The 27,724-nt window shown below is 46.0% G+C and overlaps 1 protein-coding gene and 1 pseudogene across 1 annotated transcript in view; both read left to right on the top strand.

The window, feature by feature from the left end:
- The window catches only part of PRR11 (proline rich 11), a 51,447-nt gene that overhangs the window by 12,105 nt on the left and 11,618 nt on the right, over positions 1–27,724 (top strand). Inside the window, exons 2-6 of the mRNA XM_004041257.5 lie at positions 2,385–2,517; positions 17,760–17,910; positions 18,146–18,268; positions 26,171–26,410; positions 27,425–27,523. Of these exons, the coding sequence (XP_004041305.3) occupies positions 2,390–2,517; positions 17,760–17,910; positions 18,146–18,268; positions 26,171–26,410; positions 27,425–27,523 (741 nt within the window). The 5' untranslated portion in view covers positions 2,385–2,389. The remainder of the gene's footprint in view (positions 1–2,384; positions 2,518–17,759; positions 17,911–18,145; positions 18,269–26,170; positions 26,411–27,424; positions 27,524–27,724) is intronic.
- On the top strand, positions 9,410–10,863 carry LOC129533467 (uncharacterized; annotated as a pseudogene).

Genomic DNA, 27,724 nt, shown 5'->3' with positions numbered 1-27,724 from the left:
CATCCTACAGTGCCATAGAACACTAGAACTTATTCCTGCTATCTAGCTGTAATTATATTACTGGAAAGGGGTCCCAATCCAGACCCCAAAAGAGGATTCTTGTACCTTGTGCAAGCAAAAATTCAGGACAAGTCCATAAAGGGCAAGCATGTTTATTAAGAAAGTAAAGGAATAAAAGAATGGCTATTCCATAGGCAGAGCAGTGGCATGGGCTGCTCAACTGAGTATACTTATATCTTGATTACATGCTAAACAAGGGGTGGATTATTCATGAGTTTTCTGGGGAAAGGGTGGGGATTTCCCAGAACTGAGGGTTCCTTCCCTTTTTAGGATATATAGGGTAACTTCCAGACATTACCATGGCATTTGTAAACTGTCTTGGTGCTGGTGGGAGTGTCTTTTAGCATGCAAATGCATTATAACTAGTGTATAACGAGCAGTAAGGACAATCAGAGGCCACTTTCATTGCTCTCTTGGTTTTGGCCACGTTCTTTACTGCATCCTGTTTTATCAGAAGGGTCTTTGAGACCTGTATCTTGTGCCAACCTCCTATCTCATCCTGTGACTAAGAATGTCTAACGTCCTGGGAATGCAGCACAGTAGGTCTTAGCCTCGTTTTACCCAGCTCCTATTCAAGATTGAGTTGCTGTGGTTCAAATGCCTCTATTTTGTATCCTTTAACCAATCTTTCCCTATTCCTCCTTCCTCCCCACCTTTCCCAGTATCCTGGGAAAGATACTATCCCTCTAGTATCCTCTGTTCTACTAGGTAACGTTTTTATTTTATTTTATTTTATTTTATTTATTTATTTATTTATCAGATGGAGTCTTACTTTGTCACCCAGGCTGGAGTGCAGTGGCGTGATCTCGGCTCACTGCAACCTCTGCCTCCTGGGTTCAACTGATTCTCCCACCTCAGCCTCCCCAGTAGCTGGGACCACAGGCACCGTGCCACCATGCCCAGCTAATTTTTGTATTTTTAATAGAGACAGGGTTTTGCCATGTTGGCCAGGCTGGTCTCGAACTCCTGGTCTCGAGTGATCTGCCCACCTTGGCCTCCCAAAGTGCTGGGATTACAGACGTGAGCCACCACACCCAGCCAGTGATGTTTTTAAATGCTTTAAAATAACTCTTTTAAGGCCCATGCCTGTAATCCCAGCATGTTGGGATTACGCCACCAGTGTGGTGGCGTGTGCCTGTGGTCCCAGCTACTTGGGAGGCTGAGGCAGGAGAATCATTTGAACCTGGGAGGTGGAGGTTGCAGTGAGCCGAGATCACGCCACTGCACTGCAGCCTGGGTGACGGAGCTAGACTGTGCCTCAAAAAATAAAATAACATAACTGTTTTAAAACACCCATGTCTTAGATTTGGGGTAATTGTTATTTCGTTTTACAGTATATTGCCTATTTAATCTAGTGTCACACCACAGCGTATTAGAAAGAACATGGAAGACTTACAGGTTTGGACTTACTGCATTGCATTGACAGATTGTCTAATCTTTTTTATCCTCAGTTTATTCTTCTGTAAAAATGGGAATAAAAATCCTCCTTGTCAGGGATAATACCTTGCAGGATAGTAAGGGTTAACTGAAAAGATGTATGTGAAGATACGTAACAGTAAAGGGATATTGAATAAATGGTTAATGTTGTTTCCTTATCTTCTCACTACGAATTCCACCTGTCACAGTGGATGCTCAGTAGATGCTTCTGGTAAAGAAACATATTCCTTTTTTTTTTTTTTTTTTTTTTTGAGGCGGAGTTTTCGCTCTTGTTGCCCAGGTGGGAGTGCAATTGCACAATCTCAGCTTACCACAACTTCCGCCTCCCGAGTTCAAGCGATTCTCCTACCTCAGCCTCCCAAATAGCTGGGATTACAGACATGCACCACCATGCCTGGCTGATTTTGTATTTTTAGTAGAGACGGGGTTTCTCCATGTTGATCAGGCTGGTCTCGAACTCCTGACCTCAGGTGATTCACCCGCCTCGGCCTCCCAAAGTGCTGAGATTACAGGCATGAGCCACCACACCTGGCCAACATATTATTTTAATAACTGACTATAACCCAACTACAGCCATTTTCACTACTATAAAGAAAGGAAAATTCATTTAACTTAATGAAGAAAAGCAACACAAGCAAAACAAACTGAGAGAGTAATATAATGCCAAGACCAAGATCTCTCCAGAGATAGTTTAAATCTGGGTTTACATTTTCCCCTACTTCAGGGCTCTTCTGGGATGCTGGTAGTGACCTATTTCTTAACCAAGATGGTGGTTACAAGGGTGTGTTCATGGTATGATAATTCATTAACTATACACTTAAGATTTGTGTACTTTCTATATGTATATATTATTCTTCAATTAAAAATGTAAAAAAATTTCTCTGCAGAAATCATGCCCAAGTTCAAACAACGAGGACGAAAGCTAAAAGCCAAAGCCAAAAGATTATTCAAAAAAAAAGAAGCCTCTCACTTTCAGTCCAAGCTAATTACACCTCCTCCTCCACCACCCTCACCAGAAAGGTAAGGCATAATGTGGAACAGAAAAAATATTAGAGAGATCTGATCAGTTTAAGATAGAGTTTCCAGATTTAGCAAATAAAAATAGAAGGCAGGCTGGGTGCAGTCATTCATTCCTGTAATCTCAGCACTTTGGGAGGCTGAGGTGGGTGGATTACCTGAGGTCAGGAGTTCAAGACCAGCCTGGCCAATGTGGCGAAACCCTGTCTCTACTAAAACTACAAAAATTAGCCTGCGTGGTGGCGGGCAACTGTAATCCCAGCTTTTCGGGAGACTTAGGCAGGAGAATTGCTTGAACCAGAGAGGCAGAGGTTGCGGTGAGCCGAGATCGCACCACTGCACTCAAGCCTGGGCAACAAGAGCGAGACTCCCTCTCAAAAAAAAAAGAAGGCCCAGTTAAATTTGAATTTCAGATAAACGATGAATAATTTTTTCATATAATTATGTCCTATGTGACATTTGGAATATATTTATACTAAAATTATGCATGCTTTATCTGAAATTAATTTTTTATTTTAATTTTTATTTATTTATTTACTTTTGAGACTGAGTCTTACTCTGTCACCTAAGCTGGAGTGAAGTAGCATGATCAAGGCTCACTGCAGCCTTGATTTCCTGGGCTCAAGAGATCTTCCCACTCTGTCTCCAAAACAAACAAACAAAACCTCTAGCTTGGGATTGGCCTTCTCTTCTATTATTTTTCTTTTTAAAAAAAATTTTAAAAAAAGATGTTGATGCTATGTTGCCCAGGCTGGCCTCAAACTGCTGGCCTCAAGTGATCCTCCCACCATGACCTCCAAAAGTGCTGGGAATGTAGGTGTGAGCACTGCACCCACCCTCATGTTTTTTTCTACATAAAAAATAATGCAGGATTATCTTCTAGAGCTAATTAATATGTTCAAATAACCAAAACCCCATTAAGGAAAAATGTCACATGATAGCAAATAATCAATCCAGACCAATATGATCACACTCACTGTGAAGGTGAGAAAACTTCATCTTTATTACGTTTCCCCAAGAGACGCACTGCATTGTTCTCTTGAAAACACACAGCTCATGTCCTCCTTTAAAACCCACATCCTCTTTAAAGTAACACACGGCCGGGCGCAGTGGCTCATGCCCGTAATCCCAGCACTTTGGGAGGCCGAGGTGGGCGGATCATGAGGTCAGGAGATCGAGACCATCCTGGCTAACACGGTGAAACCCCATCTCTACTAAAAATACAAAAAAAAAAAAATTAGCCGGGCGCGGTGGCGGGCGCCTGTAGTCCCAGCTACTCGGGAGGCTGAAGCAGGAGAATGGCGTGAACCCGGGAGGCAGAGCTTGCAGTGAGCCGAGACAGTGCCACTGCGCTCCGGCCTGGGCGAAAGAGCGAGACTCCGTCTCAAAAAAAAAAAAAGTAACATACAAACATGACAATACAAAGTAAAAAATTACATCTGAATTCTCACATTTCAAAAACATACAGTAAACATCAAATAAAAATTTGTTTTTATAAGAATTTAGGGGAACTATCCTGTAGCTATAAGTGTAATACATATATTAAGTATCATAGATAAAAGGAGTGCTCCCTTCAGCAGCACATGTAACCATAGATACAAAGATTTAAATATAAAAGATTTAGGATAAAAAGAATCCTCTCTTAAAAAGGAAAACAAAATTATATGTATATAGCAGCTATGACACCCATCTCACAATTTTATAGGAACAGTATCTATTCAAAAATACCAGTATTTTCAAAATATTTAAAATAAATGTAGTAATAATTCTATGTCCATCTTTTTCAAAATAAACCAATAAAATATATAGTATATATTAGACATGTTAGTATATATCTAAGACATGTTAAAAATTACAACTGAATACTCACAATTCAGTCACAAATCTAAACAGCAAATAAAAATTTCTATGACAGGAACTTAGGGGAACTACCAATAGCTATAAATAGATTATTATGTAAGTATCATAGATAAAAAGTGTACTCACTTCAGGGGCACATATAATAATACAGAAAACATTTAAAGATAAAAGATTTAGGATAAAAAGGATTCTCTGTTAAAATGAAAATTATCTTTATATATATATATAACAGCTATAACTCTCATGAAAAAATCTACAGGAACAGCATATTTTCAAAAGTACAACAATTTCAAAACTATTTGAAATAAACCTATTAATAATTCGATGGCCAACATTTTCCAAACAAACCAATAAATGCATAGTGTGCATGAAGCTATCTGTTACAGTCTATGGCACTCATATTTTTACAAAGAATTCTGTGCTAATCTGAGTGTCTGCACTGTGCCTTCAAATGCTCTTGGACTGTGGCAACACAGTCCATAGGAAAGAGGACCTCCAGATTCCGCCCCAGGGAGGTTGGAATTCAGCAGTATAAAAATAGAGGTGGTGGTGCAGAAAGGGGTGGAACCAGAAACACCCCTGGTTTCTCACTGTTCTCTATGGATTCTTGGAAGTGAGAGGTGACAGCGTGCTGGCAGCCCTCGCTCGCTTTCCGTGCCTCCTCGCCTGGGCGCCCACTCTGGCCAGGCTTGAGGAGCCCTTCAGCCCGCCGCTGCACTGTGGGAGCCCCTTTCTGGGCTGGCCAAGGCCGGATCCAGCTCCCTCAGCTTGCGGGGATGTGTCAAGGAAGAGGCACGGGCGGGAACCGGGGCTGCACGCTGTGCTTGCATGCCAGCTTGAGTACTGGGTGGGCATGGTTTGGCGGCCCCCGCACTCTGAGCTGTCGGCTGCCCCGGCCAGCCCAGGCAGTGAGGGGCTTAGCACCCAGGCCAGCAGCTGCAGAGGGTGCGCGGGGTCGCCCAGCAGTGCTGGCCCACTGGCACTGTGTTCGATTTCTCACCGGGCCTCAGCTGCCTCCCCACGGGGCAGGGCTCGGGACCTGCAGCCTGCCATGCCTGAATCTTCCCTGCCATGGTGGGCCCCTGCACCACCTGAGTCTCCCTGACGAGCGCCACCCCCTGCTCCACAGTGCCCATCGCATGCCCGCCCAAGGGCTGAGGAGTGTGGGCACATGGCACAGGGCTGGCAGGCAGCTCCAACTGCCCTCCCGGTGCGAGATCCACTGGGTGAGGCCAGCTGGGCTCCTGAGTCTAGTGGGGACTTGGAGAATATTTATGTCTAGCTAAGGGATTGTGAATGCACCGATTGGCACTCTGTATCTAGCTGGAGGTTTGTAAATACACCAATCAGCACTCTGTCTAGCTCAGGGTTTGTAAATACAGCAGTTGACACTCTGTATCTAGCTAATCTAGTGGGGACATGGAGAACTTTTGTGTCTAGCTCAGGGATTGTAAAGGCACCAATCAGCACCCTGTGAAAACGGACCAATCGGCTCTCTGTAAAACAGACCAATCGGCTCTCTCTAAAATGGACCAATCAGCAGGATGTGGGTGGGGCCAGATAAGAGAATAAAAGCAGGCCGCCCAAGCCAGTAGTGGCAACTGGTGGGGTCCACTTTCACGTTGTGGAAGCTTTGTTCTTTGGCACTTTGCAATGAATCTTGCTACTGCTCACTCTTTGGGTCCGCACTGCCTTTATGAGCTGTAACAGTCACCACGAAGGTCTGCAGCTTCACTTCTGAAGCCAGTGATACCACGAATCCACCAGGAGGAAGGAATAACTCCAGATGCCCTGCCTTAAGAGCTGTAACACACACCGCGAAGGTCTGCAGCTTCACTACTGAAGCCAGCGAGACCACGAACCTACTGGGAGGAACGAACAACACCAGACGCACCGCCTTAAGAGTTGTAACACTCACTGCGAAGGTCTGCAGCTTCACTCCTGAGCCAGCGAGACCACGAACCCGCCAGAAGGCTGAACACATCTGAACATCAGAAGGAACAAACTCCGGACACGCCACTTTTAAGAACTGTAACATCGTGAGGGTCGGCAGCTTCATTCTTGAAGTCAGTGAAACCAAGAACCCACCAATTCCAGACACAGAAGTACACCCCTGGTTCTGGGAGGACGACTTGATCACTCTATTCAGCTCCGTCTAGAACAGTCCAGGTTCTTCTAGATGATCTGCACAAATGGCTCCTCTCCTCCTCCCTGTGTCATTAGCACTGGAATAAAGTTCCTGCTGAAAATCCACATCTCCCCTGGATCCGGTGTTCTAGAAGTGAGAGAGAGGATGTCACACTTAAAGGAGGCGGCTCTCTAGACAGGAAGGTTATTCACGTCCCACATCAAGTCTAACTAGAGTTCAGAGCAGTTGAGAAATCCAATTTTATCTCCTGTCCTTCATTCTATAGCCTGCTTCTGAACCATCGTGTTCAACTGTGAAACTCACACTTTGATGACGCTGACTCCAAAACTCACTCAATACACCCAAGGTCAGCCCCAGTGATCTGCTTCATAGCAAGGACTTTGGGTGGGTCTGCCCAGGGAGTAGGGCACCCTCAAAGAATGTGGCTTTGGACTTCATCACAACTGGGGCCTTTTGCGTTACTTAAGAGCTAAACTCGTAACCATGCTAGATCCGTTTCTAATGTGACAACATCACAAACCCTGAGTCCAGAAGCCTAATCCATAATCCTACCTCCTCATGATGAAGTCTCATGCTCTGTGCTGAACGTGGTTAGCTGCACAAGATGTGAACCAAAGCTTCACTGAACCCTCGACCCAAATCGGTAACTCAAGTGCGTCAATCATAATGAACCTCCCCGAACTCAGTATTTATGATTATTTTTGAGTCAGGGTCTCACTCTGTTTCCTGGGCTGGAGTGCAGTGGCAGGATCAGGGCTCCCTGCAGCCCCAACCTCCCAGGCTCCAGCGATCCTCCCACATCGCCTGGCTAATTTTTGTATTTTTATGGAGAGGGGATCTCGCCATGTTGCCCAGGCTCGAAGCCGGATCAAGCAATTGGGTTCCTCGGATTTCTAAAATAGACCCCAATATTCTGCCTTTACCCCAGAGGACATAGATGTACCTTCCCTCAGGCCAATGACCTCAGGCCTCACGGTCCCTGGAGCTCTAGGAAAGGCTGTGCGATCTCGTGCCCACACCCAGTGCTCTGGGTCATAAGCCTGGATCTGGAAAAACAAATGCCCCTTAAGATGGGTACTCCCCAGGATACCCCTCCCTCCCCTTGTCCAGCCTCCAGCCCACCTGATTCCTCCCCACCTCCTCCACCTCCCCCCGTCCCACCTACCTCCTCCAACTCCTCCAGGGAAACCCAAGCCCTCCAGCGCATGGAACGGAAGAACTGGAACCGAAGCTTATGGAACAAGGGTATCTGGGAATGGTTCTTCCTGTACAGAAAGTAGAAAATGTTTCATTTGGAGGCCTCGTTGTCCTCCTCCATGTCATTGGCCAGGTAGCTGGGGACAGAAATCAGGTTGCCGCTCAGGGACACCACCAGGAGAGACCTCTGGCTGAGGTCAGCTTCCCAGAGAGGAGGGCAGGGGACCATCCTCAGCTCAGGACTGGCACCCACCCTGCAGAACCATGCCTTCCTCAAGAGGGCCCTGATTGTCAGAGACCTGCTGAAGGGCGTCTCCCACTCCTTCAGGATGAAGACAAAAACCCAACTGGTGGCCGAGAGTGGTGGCTTACACCTGGAATCCCAGCACATTGGGAGGCTGAGGCAGGAGGATCATTTGAGGCCAGGAGTTCGAGATGAGCCTGGGCAACATAGCAAGACCCTCATCTCTATAAAAAATGTAAAAGACACACCAGACGTGATGGCTCATGCCTGTAATCCCAGCAATTTGGAAGGCTAAAGCAGGTGGGTCGCTTGAGGCCAGGAGTTCGAGACCAGCCCCATATCTACTAAAAATACAAAAATCAGCCTGGTGTGGTGGCACACCTGTTAGTCCTAGCTATGCAAGAGGCTGAGGCACAAGAATTACGTGAACCCAGGAGGAGGAGGTTGCAGTGAGCCGAGATTGGGCCACTCCATTCCAGCCTAAGAGGCAGAACAAGACTCTGTCTCAATAAATAAATAAATAACTGTCCAGGTGTGGTGTCACAGCCCTGTAGTCAAAGCTAATCCAGAGGCTGAGGTGGGAGGATCACTGGAGTACAGGATATGGAGGCTGCAGTGAGCTATGATCTCACCACTGCACTCCAGCTTGGGGGACAGGGCAAGTCTGTCTCAAAAAAATAAAAGAAATTGAATACATTGATATTGTGCCAAGACCCTGCCTTCTACAGGCATCTAGTCTAATGGGACTGGGAGTAATCAGGGCAGATGACCTAATCCCAATATCACATTATAATAGGATGTAACTGGAGAGCTACAAGCATGCAAAAGTTGCAGGATGAGGGAAGGCATCACAGAGGCTGTGGGGTGAACTGACTTTAAGGAATGGGTCCTTCCCTTCAGAACCACATGTGTGCAGGACACCCAGACAGAAAACACAAACGCAAAGTCGAGTGGAGGGCATTTGGAAAGAGCGGTGAAGCCACACCAGGAAACACCAAGATGGCGAGCCAATTTGGTTGTAGAAATTATAGAGAGGGTGGAATTTGCACTGTGGAACCTGGCCTCAATTTAGAAAGACATCAGCTAAGGAAGTTGTTCAGGTGGGCAGTGAGGGTGTTGTGCTTTGGAAAGATGCTCAGGCTGCACTAGGAAGCCCCCAGGCTTGGGGAGAGACTCCAGGAGGCCCCAGCAGGGAGCATTTGACAGTGGATTCAAGTGATGCGAGGGGGACCTGAACTGTTGCCTCTGTCATGGGAACCCAGAGGAGGTCGATGGCATTTGCAGTTGATATGGGAAGGAGAGAGACAGAAGAACCAGAAATGTCTGCTTGCTGGGGGAAGCATCGTGTCCGCTCCTTTGCTCCTTTTCTTCTCCCCTTAGGAGCGGTTTATGGTTCCTTTTGTTTTATTCTTTTATTTGTACACTGGCGTTGGAATTTGGGTTTTTTGGCTTTTTTTTTTTTTTTTTTTTTGAGAAAAGTCTCGCTCTGTTGCCCAGGCTGGAATGCAGTGGCTCAAACTTAGCTTACTGCAACGTCTGCCTCCTGGGTTCAACGGGTTCTCTTGCCTGAGCCTCCCGAGTAGTTTGGATTACAGGTGCACACCACCATGCCTGGCTAATTTTTCTATTTTTAGTAGAGATGGGGTTTTGCCATGTTAGTCAGGCTCGTCTCAAACTCCTGACCTCAAGTGATCTGCTTGCCTCGGCCTCCCAAAGTGCTAGGATTACAGGCATGAGCCACCGCGCCCAGCCTGAGTTTCTTTTTAGAAACAACAGTCTAAAAACAAGATAGTATAATCCTCTTTTTTGTACACAGAGTAAAGAGAACAAATAGGTGCAAGAATAAATGAAAGGCTGGAATCCCACTTCCCCTGCTGTCCCAGGGTATTGGATATTGACAGGAGGAAGCAAACCACTCACAGAGCCAGGAATAAATGAATGCATTGGTATTGCCGGGAGAAGAGGCCGGCGCGGCTAAAATATGCTATGACCGTAGCCAGGAGATACTGGTGGAGAGAAAGGAACACAGAGAGGGAGAGGTCACATCTTGGGAGAGGAAGATCGTGGAGACAGTGGAATGGGGGTCTAGGGAGGGGTTGCCCATCAGAGAAGGGACCTGAGTATTGGGGTGACTGTGCTCATGTGGAAATTGCGGGGTGGCGGGGTATTTGAAGGTCGGATGCAAATCCAAGAAGCTGGAGGAAGGCATGTTGGTGATGCTTCCAGGATGGTGGGCTCTGATGGGATCTTTGAAGGAGTGTGTCTAGGTCGGCTGGTATCAGGAGGGTCTTTTGTGTGCCAGGCAGAGAACTGTCCCAAAGAACTGAGAGTAAAGGGGCCAGGAGCTTCAGGGCTGCGGCCTGACTGCGGCCCAGAGCTCAGATCCCAAATGACCCATAGGAGAGGCAGGAGCCACTCATTCACTCGGCAAGAGACCAGCAGAGTCCTGAGGGAGATGCTGACAAATCATAAAAAGACCAAGAATAGCCGCGAGTGGCAGCTCAAGCCTGTGATCCCAGAAGTTTGAGAGGCTGAGACAGGAGGATCAAGTGAGTCCAACAGTTCTAGAACAACCTGGGCAACATAGCAAGAATGTTTGTATAAAAATTATTCGAGCATGATGGCATGTGCCTGTACTCCCAACTGCTCAGGAGGCTGAGGCAGGATTGCAAGAGCCCAGGAATTAGAGGCTGTGGTGAGCTGTGATCATGCCACTGCACTCCATCCTGTGGAACACAGCTAGATACTGTCTCGAAAAAAAAAAAAAAAAGGTGGGCACCAAGACTCAAGACTGTGGGAGCCAGAGGGGCACAGTGGCTCACATCTGTAATCCCAGCATTTTGGGAGGCCAAGGCGAGCGGAACACCTGAGGTCAGGTGTTCAAGACCAGCCAGGTCAACATGGCAAAACCCCATCTCTACTAAAAACACAAAAATTAGCCAGCCATGGTGGTGCATGCCTGTAATCCCAGCTGCTTGGGAGGCTGAGGCAGGAGAATGCCTTGAACCCAGGAAGCTTCGGCTGCAGTGAGCCAAGGTTGAGACACTGCCCTCCAGCCTGGGCAACAGAGCGAGACTGTCTCACAAAAAGAAAAGAAGACTGTGGGAGCATCTGGTGGGAAGTGCTGGAGGGAGAGAAGAGAGGAACTGTGGGTTTAGAAGCTGCGCCCTCCCACTGGCGGTGCATTGAAGCAGGAACACAGTTCCGTGGAGAACAACCTTACCTTGTCTGACAACCTCAAATCTTTGTCCCAGGCGAGGAAGCTTTTAATGACAGGATCCTCTGTGATTAGAGAGCAGATGTCAGCTTGAAAAGCAGGACAGGGTTTCCGTGGGAGCAGCAGGGCAGCAAGGAGAAGTGTGCCTCCCAGGGGGAAGTCTCAGGATTGCTGCCACAGGTAAGGTGGATGGGAGAGGGGAGAATGACTTTCACTGGGCAAGGGAGAGAGGCTCCCGCTCTGAGACTCCCCTGAGAAGAGGCCGAAGGAGGCCCTGGGTGTGAGAATCTACAGGATGTCGAGCTGGCAAAAAGCCAGAACGCCCTCCCAGCAGACACAGAGGGACCACTGCAGAGTCATAAAGGAATTCCCATCATTTCCTCATGAGACAGTCACATCAGGGTGTGACTGTGGCCTAGGTATCCCCTTCTATGGATGGAGACACTTAGGTTTAGAAAAGTCAGCAAGAGACATTAAGTTTCAGAGGGCACAGCTGAAGCCACTTTCTTTGATTTTTTATTGTGATTTATTTATTTATTTATTTATTTATTTATTTATTTATTGAGATGGAGTCTCGCTCTGTGGGCTGGGCTGGAATGCAGTGGCACGATCTCAGCTCACTGCAACCTCGGCCTCCCCAGTTCAAGCGATTCTCCTGTCTCAGTCCCCTGAGTAGCTGGGATTACAGGCGTGTGCTACCACGCCTGGCTAATTTTTGTATTTTTAGTAGAGATCAGATTTTACTATGTTGGTCAGGCTGGTCTCTAACTCCTGACCTGCCTCGGCCTCCCAAAGTGCTGGGATTACAGGTTTGAGCTACCGTGCTTTTTCTTTTGAGACAGAGTTTTGCTCTGTCACCCAGGCTGGAGTGCAGTGGTGCCATCATAGCTCACTGCAGCCTCAAAGTCCTGAGTTCAAGCAATCCTCTTAACTCAGCCTGCCAACATGCTGGGATCTCAGACATGAGCCACCGCACTTGGCCCAAAACCAAGCTTTCTTATCCCAATTGCCAACCTAATCCTAATCTTCTATCATCTCCTAAGTGTCCCTCATGAGTGATCACTTCTGAGTCCTCCTGCATGGAGAGCTCACCCACTGGGGGCATATTTTTCCCATTGGAAAAGTGTGGTTATTGGAAGTTTCCTCTTTTTTAGAAGAACAGGATTGGAGGTGCTCTCTGGGGTGTCCTCCTACCAAGCAGCCTGTTGAAAGTCTCGTGGTGCTCAGGGAGCACGGGTGACACTCGCCATCGCTTCAGCTTCATCTTGAGCCCACACAGCGTCTCCGCCACCCAGGTCTCCTCAGGCTCAGGGGCGAGCTCCTTCTGTGGCTCCTCCTCTGATGACTCCTCAGATTAGTCCGACCACTCCCTCTTCCTTTTCCAGCAAAGAGACCTACACAGGGGGCTGGGATCTACCCCAGGGGCTGAGTAAAGAAACCAGGCCACTGTATAATGCTTCTGCAATTGATCTCCTTAGAGCCAGACCCAAAACGCCAAACCACTCTCCATCCTCCCCAGCCTCACAGACTGCTGGCTTCTCCAAGCCATCTTTCCGTCCTTCTCCTTTGCTGAACCCCATGAGCCGCTCCTTCCCCTCCCCATTCTTCCATCTCTCTGTCCTCAGAACACTTCCTCATTTCCTTCCCTCATCCCTAGTTCTCTGAGTCTCTCCTTTTTTTTTTTTTGACACAGAGTCTTGCTTTGTCGCCCAGGCTGGAGTGTAGTGGTGCAATCTCGGCTCACTGCAATCTCCGTCTCCCAGGTTCCAGTGATTCTCCTGCCTCAGCCTCCCAAGTAGCTGGGATTACAGGTGCCCGTAATAACGCCCAGCTCATTTTTGTTCTTTTAGTAGGGATGGGGTTTCACCATGTTGGCCAGGCTGGTCTCAAACTCCTGGCCTCAAGTGATCCGCCTGCCTTGGCCTCCCGAAGTGCTGGGATTACAGGTGTGAGCCACTGCACCCTGCCTCAGTCCCTCCATTCTTCCCACACACCTCCTCAGGTGCTCCTTCCTGACTTCTGGGACCGTCCTTTTTTTTTTTTTTTTTTTTTTTGCCACAGGGTCTCAGTCTCTCAGACTGGAGTGCAGTGGTGATATCTCGGCTCAAAGCAACCTCTGCCTCCCGGGTTCTAGCGATTCTCCTGTCTCAGCCTCCCAAGTAGCTGGGAATACAGGCGTGCACCACCACACCCGGCTAGGTTTTGTATTTTTAGTATTGACTAGGTTTCATTATATTGGTCAGGCTGGTCTCAAACAACTGACCTCAGGTGATCCACCCGCCTCAGCCTCCCAAAGTGCTGGGATTACAGGCATGAGCTACTGTGCCCGGCCTTTGGTTTTCTTTTGAAACAGGGTTTTGCTCTGTCATGCAGGCTGGAGTGCAGTCGTGCAGTCATAGCTCACTGCAGCCTCAAAGTCCTGAGTTCAAGCAATCCTCTTGCCTCAGCCTCCCAGTGTGCTGGGATCTCAGGCATCAGCCACAGCACCTGTCCTGAAACCAAACTTTCTTTTTTTGTTGTTTTTTTGTTTTTTTGAGACAGAGTCTCTCTCTGTCACCCAGGCTGGAGTGCAGTGGCACGATCTCAGCTCACTGCAAGCAACACCTCCGGGGTTCACGCCATTCTGCTGCCTCAGCCTCCCAAGTAGCTAGGACTACAGGCGCCCACCACCACGCCCAGCTAATTTTTTGTATTTTTAGTAGAGACTGTGTTTCACCATGTTAGCCAGGATGGTCTCGATCTCCTGACCTTGTAATCCGCCCGCCTCGGCCTCCGAAAGTGCTGGGATTACAGACGTGAGCCACAGCGTCCAGCCCAAAAACAAGCTTTCTTATCCCGAGTGCCAAACTTTATCAACTCCAGCCTAATCCTCTATCATCTCCTAAGCGTCCCTCATGAGTGATCACTTCTGAGTCCTCCCGCATGGAGAGCTCACCCACTGGGGGCATATTTTTCCCATTGGAAAAGTGTGGTTATTGAAAGTTTTCCTCGTTTTTAAAAGAACAGGATTGGAGGTGCTCTCTGGGGTGTCCTCCTACCAAGCAGCCTGTTGAAGTCCTCATGGTGCTCAGGGAGCACGAATGACACTAGCCGTTGCTTCAGCTTCAGCTTCATCTTGAGCCCACACAGCGTCTCCGCCACCCAGGTCTCCTCAGGCTCAGGGGCGAGCTCCTTCTCTGGCTCCTCCTCCGATGACTCCTCAGATTCGTCCGACCACTCCCTCTTCCTTTTCCAGCAAAGAGACCTACATGGGAGGCTGGGATCTACCCCAGGGGCTGAGTAAAGAAACCAGGCCACCATGTAATGCTTCTGCAACTGATCACCTTAGACCCCGACCCCAACCCCAAACCACTCTTCATCCTCCCCAGCCTTGCAGACTGTTGGCTTCTCCAAGCCATCTTTCTGACTTTCTTCTCTGCTCAACCCCATGAGCCGCTCCTTCCCCTCCCCATTCTTCCGTATCTCTGTCCTCAGAACACTTCTTCATGTCCTTCCCTGGTCCCTGGCTCTCTGAGTCCCTCCTTTTTTGTTTGTTTGTTTGTTATTGGTTTTTTGTTTGTTAGTTTCGAGACAGAATCTTGCTTTGTCACCCAGGCTGGAGTGTAGTGGTGCAATCTCAGTTCACTGCAACATCTATCTCCCGGATTCCAGTTATTCTCATGCCTCAGCCTCTCAGGTAGCTGGGATTACAGGGGTCTGCGATAATGCCCAGCTCAATTTTGTACTTTTAGTAGAGATGGGGTTTCACCATGTTGACCAGGCTGGTCTCAAACTCCTGGCCTCAAGTGATCTGCCCGCCTTGGCCTCCCAAAGTGCTGGGATTACAGGTGTGAGCCACTGCACCTGGCCTGAATTTCTCCATTCTTCCCATACACCCTCCTCAGGTTCTCCTTCCTGACCTCTGACCCTTCTTTTTTTTTTTTTTTTTTTTTTGAGGCAGTGTCTCACTCTCTCACCCAGACTGGAGTGCAGTAGTGCAATCTTGGCTCACTGCAACCTCTTCCTCCCAGGCTCAAGCGATTCTCCTGTCTCAACCTCCCAAATAGCTGGGATTACAGGCGCACACCACTACCACCTGGCTAATTTTTGTACTTTTAGTAGAGATGGGGTTTCACCATGTTGGCCAGGTTCGTCTTGAACTCCTGACCTCAGGTGATCCATCTGCCTCGGCCTCCCAAAGTGTTAGGGTTACAGGTGTGAGCCACTGTACCTGGCCCCCTTCCTTCACCTTAGTCAATCCTATCCCACCTCTTCTTCCTCCAGTCCCCTCACCTGATGGTCCCGACACTTCATCATCCACCACCTCCTGGAGGGGGTACCCTGAGGTGCTCAACTGGGGGCTCTGCTCCTCATCCTGGGGGTGCGGTTGATGGCTGGTCATGATCTTTCGCAAAATCTGTCCCAACCCACGGAATCTAGTCTCTGTTCTATCCAAGGCCTTCTTCTGGACTCTGCTAGGACCCAGAAGGTGTATTATCAATTCTCGAGGCTGAGAGAAGTCAGGAGTGGAGAACAGCTCTGAGAAGATGCTGTTGTCCACTTGAGCTCCCAGATGCCCATGGAGTCCAGTCCTTCCAATCAGGAAGGTTGGAATCTCTGATGTCATTGGTCATTCCAACCTGGCAACCAGTTTGAAGAAAAACACATGTAACTGCCAGGCTGGTCTCTTGTCCTGGAGATCCTGGGTGAATGGTATCTCCTGCCACTGTCCCAACCTCAGACCACCATCGAAAAGCATCTTCAGGGTCTCCGCATCCATCTATTCCCTGTCCCAGCAGAGGCTGTGTCTTCTCCACTCAAAGCCTGAAGCATGTTGGGGTCTCCTCTTCTCTGTACATGCCCATTTCAGAGTCCAGTCTGGTGGGAGAGGGAGGGTGGGAAAGAAAACTAGGGTAAGCAGAAACTATGAAACCTTACAAGTGTGAGATTATCATGTACAAGAGATCCCAGGAACATTGACTTGATGAAAAAGTCACATCAGAGCACTCAATTTGGCAGAGCTTTTCTGCCGAATGTTTACTGACATTCACTGTCCGAGATTCTATACTGGGGGTACACGTGTCCTCTGCCCTAAGGCATCTTTGAGTCCAAGAGACATTTTGAGGCCTGAAAATCATAGGAAACTGCCCATGAGCTCACTCATATTTCCAATGGTGTCCCCAATTTCAGGGAGTCCGTGGATTACCTAAGGCCAGCCCCTCCAGTTCGGCTAAGAAACTCTAGTCTATATATTAAGTTTTGTATCATATGTATTGCTCTGAACTCAGAAATTTCCCTACCATTTATGGATTCTATGAATAAAATATCACATGTACAAAAAGACTAAGTCGAAAAATCTCAGCTGTGCACAGTGGCTCATGTTTGTAATCCCAGCACTTTGGGTGGCCAAGGGAGGAAGATTGCCTGAGGCCAGCAGTTCAAGACCAGTGTAGGCAACATAGCATGACCCCATCTCTAAAAAAACAAAACCAAACCAAATTAGCCAGGTGTGGTGGCTGGCACCTGTGTTCCAACTACTTGGGAGACTCATGTGACAGGAAGATCGCTTGAGCCCAGGACTTAGAAGCTGCAGTGAGCTATGATCTTGCCACCGCACTCCAGTCTAGGCAACACAGCAAGACGTTGTGTCAAAAAAAATTTTTTTGATAAAAAATAAAAGAGTTGGATGACATTCAGAGACCACCCAAAAAACCTGTCAGTTCCTGGCCGGGCTCAGTGGCTCACGCCTGTAATCCCAGCACTTTGGGAGGCCAAAGGAGGTGGATCACTTGAGGTCAGGAGTGTGAGACCAGCCTGGCCAACATGGTGAAACCCCGTCTCTACTAAAAATACAAAAAATTAGCCAGGCATGGTGGCGGGTGCCTGTAATCCCAGCTACTCGGGAGCGGGGACGAGAATCACTTGAACTCGGGGTGCGGAGGTTGCAGTGAGCTGAGATCGCACCATTGCTCTCCAGCCTGGGCAACAAGAGCAAAACTCCGTCTCAAAAAAATAAACAAAGAACCTGTGAGTGAGTTCCCATACGGCTTCCTAATGCGCTGTGGCTCTCCTAGGAGTCTCTTGCTCATGGGAAAGGCACAAACTGAATGAGGAAGCAGATCCCATTGCTATGGAAGTCCCATTGTTAGGAAGCTCTGCTTTTCTGGAGTTCAAATTTGCATTCATGACGCTTTAAACCGCCAGAGCTGGGTGGGTCCTCCTATAACAAAACAGTTTGCTCTCTCTCTCCTAGTTAACAGGCTTTCAAATATTAGAAGATCAATGTTCTGACCCCATTAGAAGTTCTCTTCTGTGGAATGAAAAGCTCTGATTTAACCCATCTTCAAACCTGGTTTGCATATTCTTCTCTCTTCTGGCATGCCACCATGCCTGATTAAGTTGTGGTTTTTTTTTTTTTTTTGGTAGGGACAGGGTTTTGCCATGTTGCCGAGGCTAGTCTTGAACTCCTGGTCTCAAGCAATCTCCTCACCTCAGCCTCCCAAAGTGCTAGCAGTAGAGGCATGAGCCACCACACCAGGCCAAGGCTATTATTCTGACTTAGGGGTTTTTTTATTTGTTTCATTTTGTTTTTCCTACAGAGTCGGTATTTCTTCAATAGATATATCTCAAAGCAGAAGCTGGCTAACATCATCCTGGAACTTCAATTTTCCTAACATCAGAGATGCAATAAAACTTTGGACAAATAGAGTATGGTCTATATACAGCTGGTGCCAGAACTGCATAACCCAGGTATGGATGTGACATCCCTGTTTTCAGCGCTATAGTTTTTCTACACACTTGGTGTTTATATACATACATGCTCAAGTCAGTCCAACCCTCAAGCTAAACTTAGATAAGATGAAATTATTGAGTCAAGTCTGCCTTTGCTTCTATAAAAACATACATCAAGTCGCTTTCTGGTTCCTGTTTTCTTGTCCTTATCATATTACTCATAGGACTCAGAATTGTTTATTATTAATTTCAGAGTTTAGAAGTATTGAAAGACACCATCTTTCCATCTCGTATCTGCCACCGAGAACTTTACAGTCTAAAACAACAGTTTTGCATTTTGGAAAGTAAATTATGCAAGCTCCAGGAAGCACTGAAGGTTGGTATTGTCAAATAAAAAGCAAATCTGGAATTAGGTAAGGAGACACTTTATCTGAAAAGACTATTGCAATAGGGAAAATGCTCAAGTCATAAGATTTGTATCTCAAACATTAAGCGAAAAAGTTTTCTTTGTTAGCAAGGAATAAAAAGGGTAGAACAAACCAGGTTATGGGGAAGTAAGATGAAGAGTTGGGATAATCTGATCAGATAGCTGATTGGATCAGGGAACATCTTTTCCTGAAGGTTGTTCAGCATACCAATGCTTGCTTAAGCCCAAGAATAGGTCAAGGTTCTAGGGCCTATGGGGAGGGCTAAATCCTGACTAAAGTTTGGTCAAGTTAGTAGATATTTTGTCCAGATTGGTCAGTGGCAGTGAACAGTTCAGCTAATCACTTATGAGACAAAGAATGGGAATTTGGAGGGTCTGTGTCTGGCTTTGTCAGATAAATGAGGGAGCCATCCATAAAGCTTATCTAACTGATGTGGAAAAAGTTGGTTCCACATCACTTCCAAAATAAAAAATTATTTCCTGGACATAAAACTGTGGGAAGATTTTTGTTTGTTTGTTTGTTTCTAGAGATGGGATCTCACTATGTTGCCCAGCCTAGACTCCAACTCCTAACTCCTGGGCTCAAGTGATCCTCCTACCTCAGCCTCCCTTAGTAGCTGGGACTACAGGCTTGCACTATTGCACCCACCTAGGATGGGGAGATTTTTTGGCCATCCTTATTTTCCAGAATCACAGAGCTCGGGTGAAGTTCAATATTGTCAGTATTAAAGCAGAAGATCTGAAAAAAATTTTGCCTGCTGTTTGTAATTTTTTCTTTCTTTTTTTTTTTTTTTATAGAGAGAGTCTCACTCTGTTACCCAGGCTAGAGTGCAGTGGCATGATCATGGCTCACTGCAACCTTGACCTACTGGCTCAAGGGATCCTCCTGCCTCAGCCTCCCTTGTAGCTGGGACCAGAGGTGTGTGCCACCTTCCCGGCAAATTTTTTAGTTTTTTGTAGGGATGGGGGTCTCACTTTGTTGCCCAGGCTAGTCTCAAACTCCTGGCCTCAAGTGATCCTCCTACCTCAGCCTCCCAAAGTGTTGGGATTGCAGGCATGAGCCATGGCACCTGGCTTGTTTGTACATTTTTAAATAGCAAGTCAGACATAAAAATAAATTTATGCACAGCAAAATAAGATGCAAAAATATTTGCTCAAATATCAGGAAAAGGATTAATTATTGAATATATAAAGAACCACTACAAATCAATACAAAAAAGACCAGCAACTTAGCAGTAAAAGGAGGAAATAATATGAACACAGCATTCACCTAAATACAGGAATACAAGCCAGGTACAGTGGTACACACTTATAATCCCAGCTACTCAAGAAACTGAAATGGTAGAATCACTTGAGCACAGAAGTTTGAGGCCATCCTGGGCAGAAAGAAAAGGAATACAAATGGTTCTTAAATACATGAGTAGGGCCAGGCACAGTGACTTATGCCTATAATCCTAGCAGTTTGGGAGGCCAAAACAGGCAGATCATCTGAGATCAGGAGAATCACTTGAACCCCGAAAGTGGAGACTGCTGTGAGCCGAGATCGTGCCACTGCACTCCAGCCTGGGTGACAGAGCTAGACTGTCTCAAAAATAAAATAAAATAAAAATAAAATAAAATAAATAAATATATGAGTAGGTGCTCAACTTCACTTGAGAGTGAATCAGGGGCTGGGCGCAGTGGCTTACCCCTGTAATCCCACCACTTTGGAAGACTGAGGAGGGTGGATCACTTGAGGTCAGGAGTTCAAGACTAGCCTAGCCAATGTAAAACCCCCTCTCTACTAAAATACAAAAATTAGCTGGGCTTGGTAGTGCATGCCTGTAATCCCAGCTACTCAGAGGGCTGAGGCAGGTGAATTGCTTGAACCCGGGAGGCAGAGGTTGCAGTGAGCTGAGATTGCATCACTGCACTCCAGCTTGGGCAACAGAGCAAGACTCCATCTCAAGAGTGAATCAGGGCTGGGCGCAGTGGCTCACGCTTGTAATCCCAGCACTTTGGGAGGCCGAGGTGGGCAGATCACTTGAGGTCAGGAGTTTGAGACCAGCCTGGCCAACATGGTGAAACCCTGTCTCTACTAAAAATACAAAAGTTAGCCAGGTGTGATGGCGGGCACCAGTAATCCCAGCTACTCAGGAGGCTGAGGCAGGAGAATCACTTGAACCCGGGAGGCGGAGGTTGCAGTGAGCCGAGATCACGCCACTGCACTCCAGCCAGGGTGACAGAATGAGACTCCATTAAAAAAAAAAAAAAAAAAGTGTGTCAAGACTAGGTGTGGTACCAGTGACAAAGCCTCAAAGAATATTTGCATAAACAAAATGTCTTTATTTTAGGCAGCAGGAAGAAAGAGAAAAGTTATCCTACTACCCCTATTAAGGCAACTTCCCAAACTCATTTACAGAACTTTTACTTACATCTCATTTCACTAAAACATAGTCATGTAATTATACCTAGCCACTAGGGAACCTGAGGAATGTAATCTATCATCTGGATTACAGTGTGTCCGGCTAAAAGTCAGCTTTCCTATTACTAAAGAAGAAGGCAAAAATGTATATTGGGAGGCAATTAGTAGTCTCTGCCACACACAAAAAACAGAAATGCAAAATAAACTTCAATGAGTAATGCCGTTAGCCTATCAGATTGACAGAACAAACAAATCAAAGACCAAAAGTTTTGGAGAAACAGGTGCTCTCTTGTTATTGAGAATGGCCTAAATTGATAAAACTTCTGTGGGGTATAATTAATTAACATCTATCAAAATTTTTAAAATATATATCTTTTGATGCAACCAAATTTTGTACATATGTACAAAGTTATTCATTGTGGTGTGATTTGAAAAATAGCGAAAACTTACAAAGAAAACTGTCAAAGAATATGGGATTAATTTAATACATTATAATCCATTCATTCAATCGATACTATGTAGCTGTTAAGAAGAATGAGGTAGTTCTGTATGTACTAATGAGGTATGATCTCAAGAACACACCATCAGTCCCCTTCCCCCAGGAAAACTTTTTTTAAAGAATATACTAATGGCCAGGCGTGGTGGCTCACACCTGTAATCCCAGCACTTTGCAAGGCCAAAGTGGACGGATCACTTGAGGCCAGGGGTTTGAGACCAGCCTGGCCAACATGGCAAAACCCCATCTCTACTAAAAATACAAAAAATTAGCCTGGCATGGTGACATGCTTCTGTAATCCCAGCTACTCCAGAGGCTGAGGCAGGAGAATCACTGGAACCTGGGAGACAGAGGTTGCAGTGAGCTGAGATCGCGCCACAGCACTCCAGCCTGGGCAACAGAGCATGACTATGTCTCAAAAAAAAAAAATAATAATAATAATACATTATTAAATTAAGTGTAAAGGTATATTCAGAACAGTGTTTATAGGATGTTCCCATGTATTATTAAAATGTATAACTTTGGGAGGCCAAGGTGGTTGGATCACTTGAGGTCAGGAGTTCGAGACCATCCTAGCCAACATGATGAAACCCCCCTCTCTACTAAAAAACACAAAAATTATCTGGGCGTGGTGGCGCATGTCCATAGTCCCAGCTACTCAGGAGGTTGAGGCAGGAGAATCATTTGAACCCAGGAGGCAGAGGTTGCAGTGAGTCGTGATCGTGCCACTGCACTCAAATCTGGGTGACAAAGCGAGACTGTCTCAAAAAATATTATTTGAGACAAAAAAAAAAATAGAATAATTTTTTTGTTCGTTTGAGACAAAGTACAGCTCTGTCACCCAGGCTAAAGTGTAGTGGCGTGATCTCAGCTCACTGCAACCTCCGCCTTCTGGGTTCAAGCAATTCTTCTGCTTCAACCTCCCAAGTAGCTGGGACTACAGGTGCCCGCCACCACGCCTGGCTAATTTTTGTATTTTTAGTAGAGACAGGATCTCACCGTGTTGCCCAGGCTGGTCTTGAACTCCTGACCTCAAGTGATCTGCCTGCCTCAGCCTCCCAAAGTGCTGGGATTCTAGACATGAGCCACCACACCAGGCCTAAATAAAATTATTGAGACTAGGTGGGACTCCAAAAATAAATAGCAAAAAAATTAAATTAAACATAAAATAAAACTAATTGACCAGTTGAGATTTTGGTTCTGGAAGTAAAGTCATTGCTTTTTTGAATTCCTATAATTTTGTAACTTTGTCAGAGAAGTTTGCTGTGGGTGACAAGGCAGTATTCAAACAGACCTTAAAAATTAAATTTTTTAGCTGGTCATGGCATACACACCTATAGTCCCAATTTCTCAGGGGACTGAGGTGGGAGGATTCCTTGAGCCTCAGGACACTCCAGCCCACTGCATTCTAGCCTGGGCAACATAGTGAGACCCTGTCTCTAAAAAAAAAAGTTTTCTTTTAATTTAAAAAGTCTAGAATGAATGTGTGTGTGTATGTGTGAAATAATTCTATAAACCTTCCCTTCTCTCCTTCACCTCTAGTGTACACACTCTACCTTTCATGACTTTTCTCCTATTTCAGCTCTCCTTATATTTTAACCCCAAATCACTAATCTCAATGTACCAGGGAGGATGATGATATAGAACTAAGAATGGGCCAGGCACGGTGGCTCACGCCTGTAATCCCAGCACTTTGGGAGGCCGAGGCTGGCAGATCCCAAGGTCAGGAGATCGAGACCATCCTAGCCAACATGGTGAAACCCTGTCCCTACTAAAAATACAAAAAAATTAGCTGGGCGTGTTGTCACACACCTGTAATCCCAGCTACTCGGGAGGCTGAGGCAGGAGAATCACTTGAACCCAGGAGGTGGAAGTTGCAGTGAGCCAAGATCACGCCACTGCACTCCAGCCCTCTAGCCTGGGCGACACAGCAAGACTCCATCTCAAAAAAAAAAAAAGAAAAAAGAATTAAGAATGAAGCTTATGTTATTTCCTTCACTAAGAAAGCACCTAGAAGGCTTTCTTAGTGAAGTCAAAATTCTTTTTAGCCACAAGTGACAGAAACACAGTGCAATCCGGCTTAAGCCCATAAAACCAGTAAGTCTAGGGTATGACTGGATTCAGAGGCTCAAATAATATTGTCAGCATTCTGGCTCTGTCTCATCTTTCAGTTCTGCCTTCTTTACAGTAAGTTTATTTCTCAGACAGACGCTCCCTTTGCACTAGCAACATGGCTGCTGGCAGTCTTAGATTCTTATTCTCATAACAGAACAATCTCAGCCAAGAGAACTTGGCCTGGGTTATGTGTCTAGTCCTTGAGTGAGTATCCTGACCAGATCACGTGGACTGAGGGAATGAAGGGAAACCCAGGTGCTTTTACCAGAAGGAGGAATGGCTACAGGTGAGGGCTAGTCCCTGGGCCTGTTTGCCCCACTTCAGAAGCTCTGCTCTGTATTGCTGGGAGGGCTGGCTCCTACAGGATACATTCCTCAAGCTCCAGGTCACCTGGTTCCTGGTTATGATGGCTTATTGCGAGACACTGATGAGAGACTAGAGGGAGGGAGAAGACAAGGAGTTTCTTCCCCTCCTCTTTACTGCGTGATTTCTCCAGCAATGGTAGTTGTTGCCTTCCTGGCCCCATCTCCCACTGGATAAATACTCCATGTTTCTTTCTTTTTTTCTCTTTTTTTTTTTTTGAGACAGAATTTCACTCTGTCACCCAGGCTGGAGTGCAGTGGCGCAATCTCAGCTCACTGCAACCTCCACCTCCCGGGTTCAAGCGATTCTCCTGCCTCAGCCTCCCAAGTAGCTGGGATTACAGGTGCCCGCCACCACGCCTGGCTAATTTTTGTGTTTTTAGTAGAGATGAGGTTTCACTGTGTTGTCTAGGCTGGTCTCAAACTCCTGACCTCAGGTAATCCACCTGCCTCGGCCTCCCGAGGTGCTGGGATTATAGACGTGAGCCACCGCACCCAGCTAATGTTTCTTGATTCTCTGGGTAAACCTACCTCCAGACCTCTGGATACACCACCTCCACCTTTTGTTTCTCCAGCCTCAGGAAGTTAATGCCTTCCTGCTGTTGCTAATCTCTAGATTGCCTCATGGTACCCAGTAGGCCTCTCAGCTCTTCCATTATAAATGTAACCAAGTGCCTGTGTTACATTACCCCTCTTTTCAATATCCAGAGTGGTTTCTATTTTCCTGACTGATATATGCAAGAAAATATCCACTCCAAACTCCCCTAAGCAAGGCCCCTATGTCTCAACATTGTGCTCATTGGTCTGGAGAGAAGCTTCTGGAATTCCATCCCTGCTCCCAGAATTTGTGCCTCAGGATGAATTAGCCAAAGGAGAAAAAGGCAAGTCATTTAACTCCTCTGGGCCTCAGTTTCCTCCTCTATAAATTTGGGATGATACCATTTGTGGGAGACTGAATGCATGGAAGCCTCCAAAAGGTATATTCAAGTCCTAATCCCCAGAACCTGTAAATACTGCCTTATTTGGACAAAGGGCTTTACAAATGTAATTAGGGTAAGGATTTTAAGATGAGGAGATCTTCCTGGATTATCTAGGTGGACCCTAAGTCCCAGGACAAGTGCCCCTATGAGAGAGACACACAGAGAATGTATACAGAGAAGAGAAGCAATGTGACCACAGAGATAGAGATTGGAGTGATGCAGCCACAAACCAAGGAGTGCTGACAGCTACTAGAAGCCAAAAGAGGCAAGGAACCGATTCTTCCCCAGAGGTATGGGAGGCAGTGAAGCTCCTACGACACCTTGATGTCAGACTTTTCGCCTCTAGCACTGTGCGAAAATAAGCTTCAATTGTTTTCAACCACCAAGTTTGGGATAATTTGTTACAGCAGGCACAGGAAATTAATACACCGTTTTACTTCATAGGGTCGTTGTATTTGTTTGCTAGAGCTGCCATAACAAAATACCACAGGCTGGGTGGCTTATACAACAAAAATTTACTTTCTCACAGTCTGGAAGCAAGAAGTCTGTGGCTTCTTGGTTAGTTTCTTCTGAGGCTCCTTCCTGGGCTTGTAGATGGCTGTCTTCGCTCTATGTCTTCACATAGTCTTTCTCTGTGTGAGTACATTCCTGATATCTCTCTGCATGTCCAATTTCCTCTTACTGTAAGAACACCAGTTAGAATGGATTAGGACCCCCACCCTAATGGCCTCATTTTAACTTAATCACCTCTTTAAAGACCCTATCTCCAAATATAGTCACATTCTGATGTTCTGGATGTTAAGACTTCAACATATGAATTCTGGGACACAATTCAGTCCACAGTAGTCATGTTCCAGATCCTTTGCTTTATCAGTTTCTTGAAAGTACTATATTCCTGGCTGTATTAAATTTTTTTTTCCTCTGCAAGGAACTCTTCCCCTAGTCCTTATCTCCCTTCATCTGCTAAGTCTCAATTTATTCTTGAGATCATGGCTAAATATCACGTCCCAAGCCTCCAGCTGTTCATGCTCATAGCACACTTCGTTGCTCTTATTGAAATATTGTTTTGTTTCAAGTGTGTTTGTGCATGTTTGTTTGAGATGAGATCTCACTATGTTGTCCAGGCTGGTCTCGAACTCCTGGGCTCAAGCAATTCGCTGGATTCAGCCTTCCAAAGTGCTGGGATTACAGGTGTGCACCACCATTCCTGGCCTTCTGTGCATGTTTAATGTCTGTCTTCTGTCACCGAACTGTCAGCTCCATGAGGTGACACACAGGGCTCACATTGTACCTATAGTGCCTGGCATATAGCACATACAAAATAAACGAATGAATGAAATGAAGAAACTTATGATTATAAATGAGAAAATATCAGGAAGCACATGGTACACTGAGAAAGAATTCAATACATGGTAGCTATTATTTTGATGACTCTCACCCTCAAGAATCAAATTAGCTTGTTATTTATTTGCCAAATGTGATGTCTTCTTCCAGACTATCTCAGAAAGTTCTTCCTGTCCAAGCTGTGGTCAAACATGTCACATGAGTGGTAAACTTACAAATGTGCCTGCCTGCGTTCTGATCACCCCTGGAGACTCCAAAGCTGTGCTTCCTCCCACACTGCCACAGCCAGCCAGCCGTCTTCCTCCTCCTCCTCCTCCACCTCTGCCACCTCCTCCACCACCACTAGCACCTGTGTTGCTCAGAAAACCCAGTCTCGCTAAAGCACTTCAGGTAGGTAACAATCTAGTAATGATGTTTTGGTATGTTTTGGTGAGTGTGTAATATAGGAGTAAAGCCAAGTGGCCTTTTAAGGCCAGGCTAATCAGGGCTTGGGCCAGAAGGCTATATTTTGTTCTGATTCCGTATCTTAATTATTGTGTTTTTAAAATCTCAGTTCATGAGAAATTCCTAGAAGCTGGATTGAGAAATGAAAGTGATGTGTGTGAAACCCAGTAGAGTGGAAGATTCCTATTCGCTTCTCAGCATGGCTTTTTCCTAGGGAAGAAAACCTCCCTAGGAAACCAAATTTAGAATAGAAGATTGCTTAGAGAGTAAAGTCAGAACAAAGAGTTAGTGGATTCCAAAGTTTCATATCATTAGGCTGGAGAACCAATCTCTATTTCAGTTACTTATTTACCAAGGGGACCAGACAATTTGTGAATCACTAAGACAGGCATGACCCTGTTTTAAAATCTGAATTTTCACCATGGATAATTTGGTTTAATGTAGCTGAATTAAATCCAGAGTCTTCCCAATACTGACACACACACACACACACACACACACACACACACAAAACAAAACCTGGAGCCTATTGTTATATTTGCCCTAATTATACCTCTCTGATTGTATACATTCTTGTTCTGTGGAAACTGAGTCATCTTTCTAGGTAATTCAAGCAAAACTTCACTTTAACCCGATTAACTCCTTCAACTATTGTCTTATTATAATGACTCCCGGGGAAGATGCAATATTGCAGGAAACTATCCATCTCTTATTTGTTAGCAAAGTCTTAGCTTATAAAAACAAAATTGCGGGGTGGGGGAAGCCTTACATTTTGATGAATGCTTTTCAATGGGTGATAAAAATAGGATTATTCTTGGTTGAGTAGAAAGAATATGACAGGTTCCTAGGGTAGATAAGAGTTACCTCTTAACTCTGAGTCTTTAAAAACTAGATTTGGATTTGCATTTCACCAGTTGTGCTGGTTCCAATTTGAATTCTAACCTTACCATGTATTTTAAGGCTGGACCATTAAAAAAAGATGGACCCATGCAGATAACAGTTAAAGATCTGCTGACTGTAAAATTAAAGAAGACACAGAGTTTAGATGAAAGGAAGAAGGTAAGATGTAATTGACCACATACATGCTCTTTTTGCTTTTAACAATATAGGCTCATGCCTATAATCCCAGCACTTTGGGAGACCAAGGTGGGAGGATCACCTGAGCCCAGGAGTTCAGGACCAGCCTGGGGAATATGGCAAGACCTCATCTCAATTTGTATACAATTGGGGTAGGGGGTGCTGGAGGGAGAAGTCATTTCA

This window comes from Gorilla gorilla, chromosome 4 (assembly GCF_029281585.2).
Source record: "Gorilla gorilla gorilla isolate KB3781 chromosome 4, NHGRI_mGorGor1-v2.1_pri, whole genome shotgun sequence".
In the NCBI taxonomy this organism is placed as follows: Eukaryota; Metazoa; Chordata; class Mammalia; order Primates; family Hominidae; genus Gorilla; species Gorilla gorilla.
Note: the sequence above shows the minus strand (reverse complement) of the source record. Positions and strands in the feature narration are given on the sequence as shown.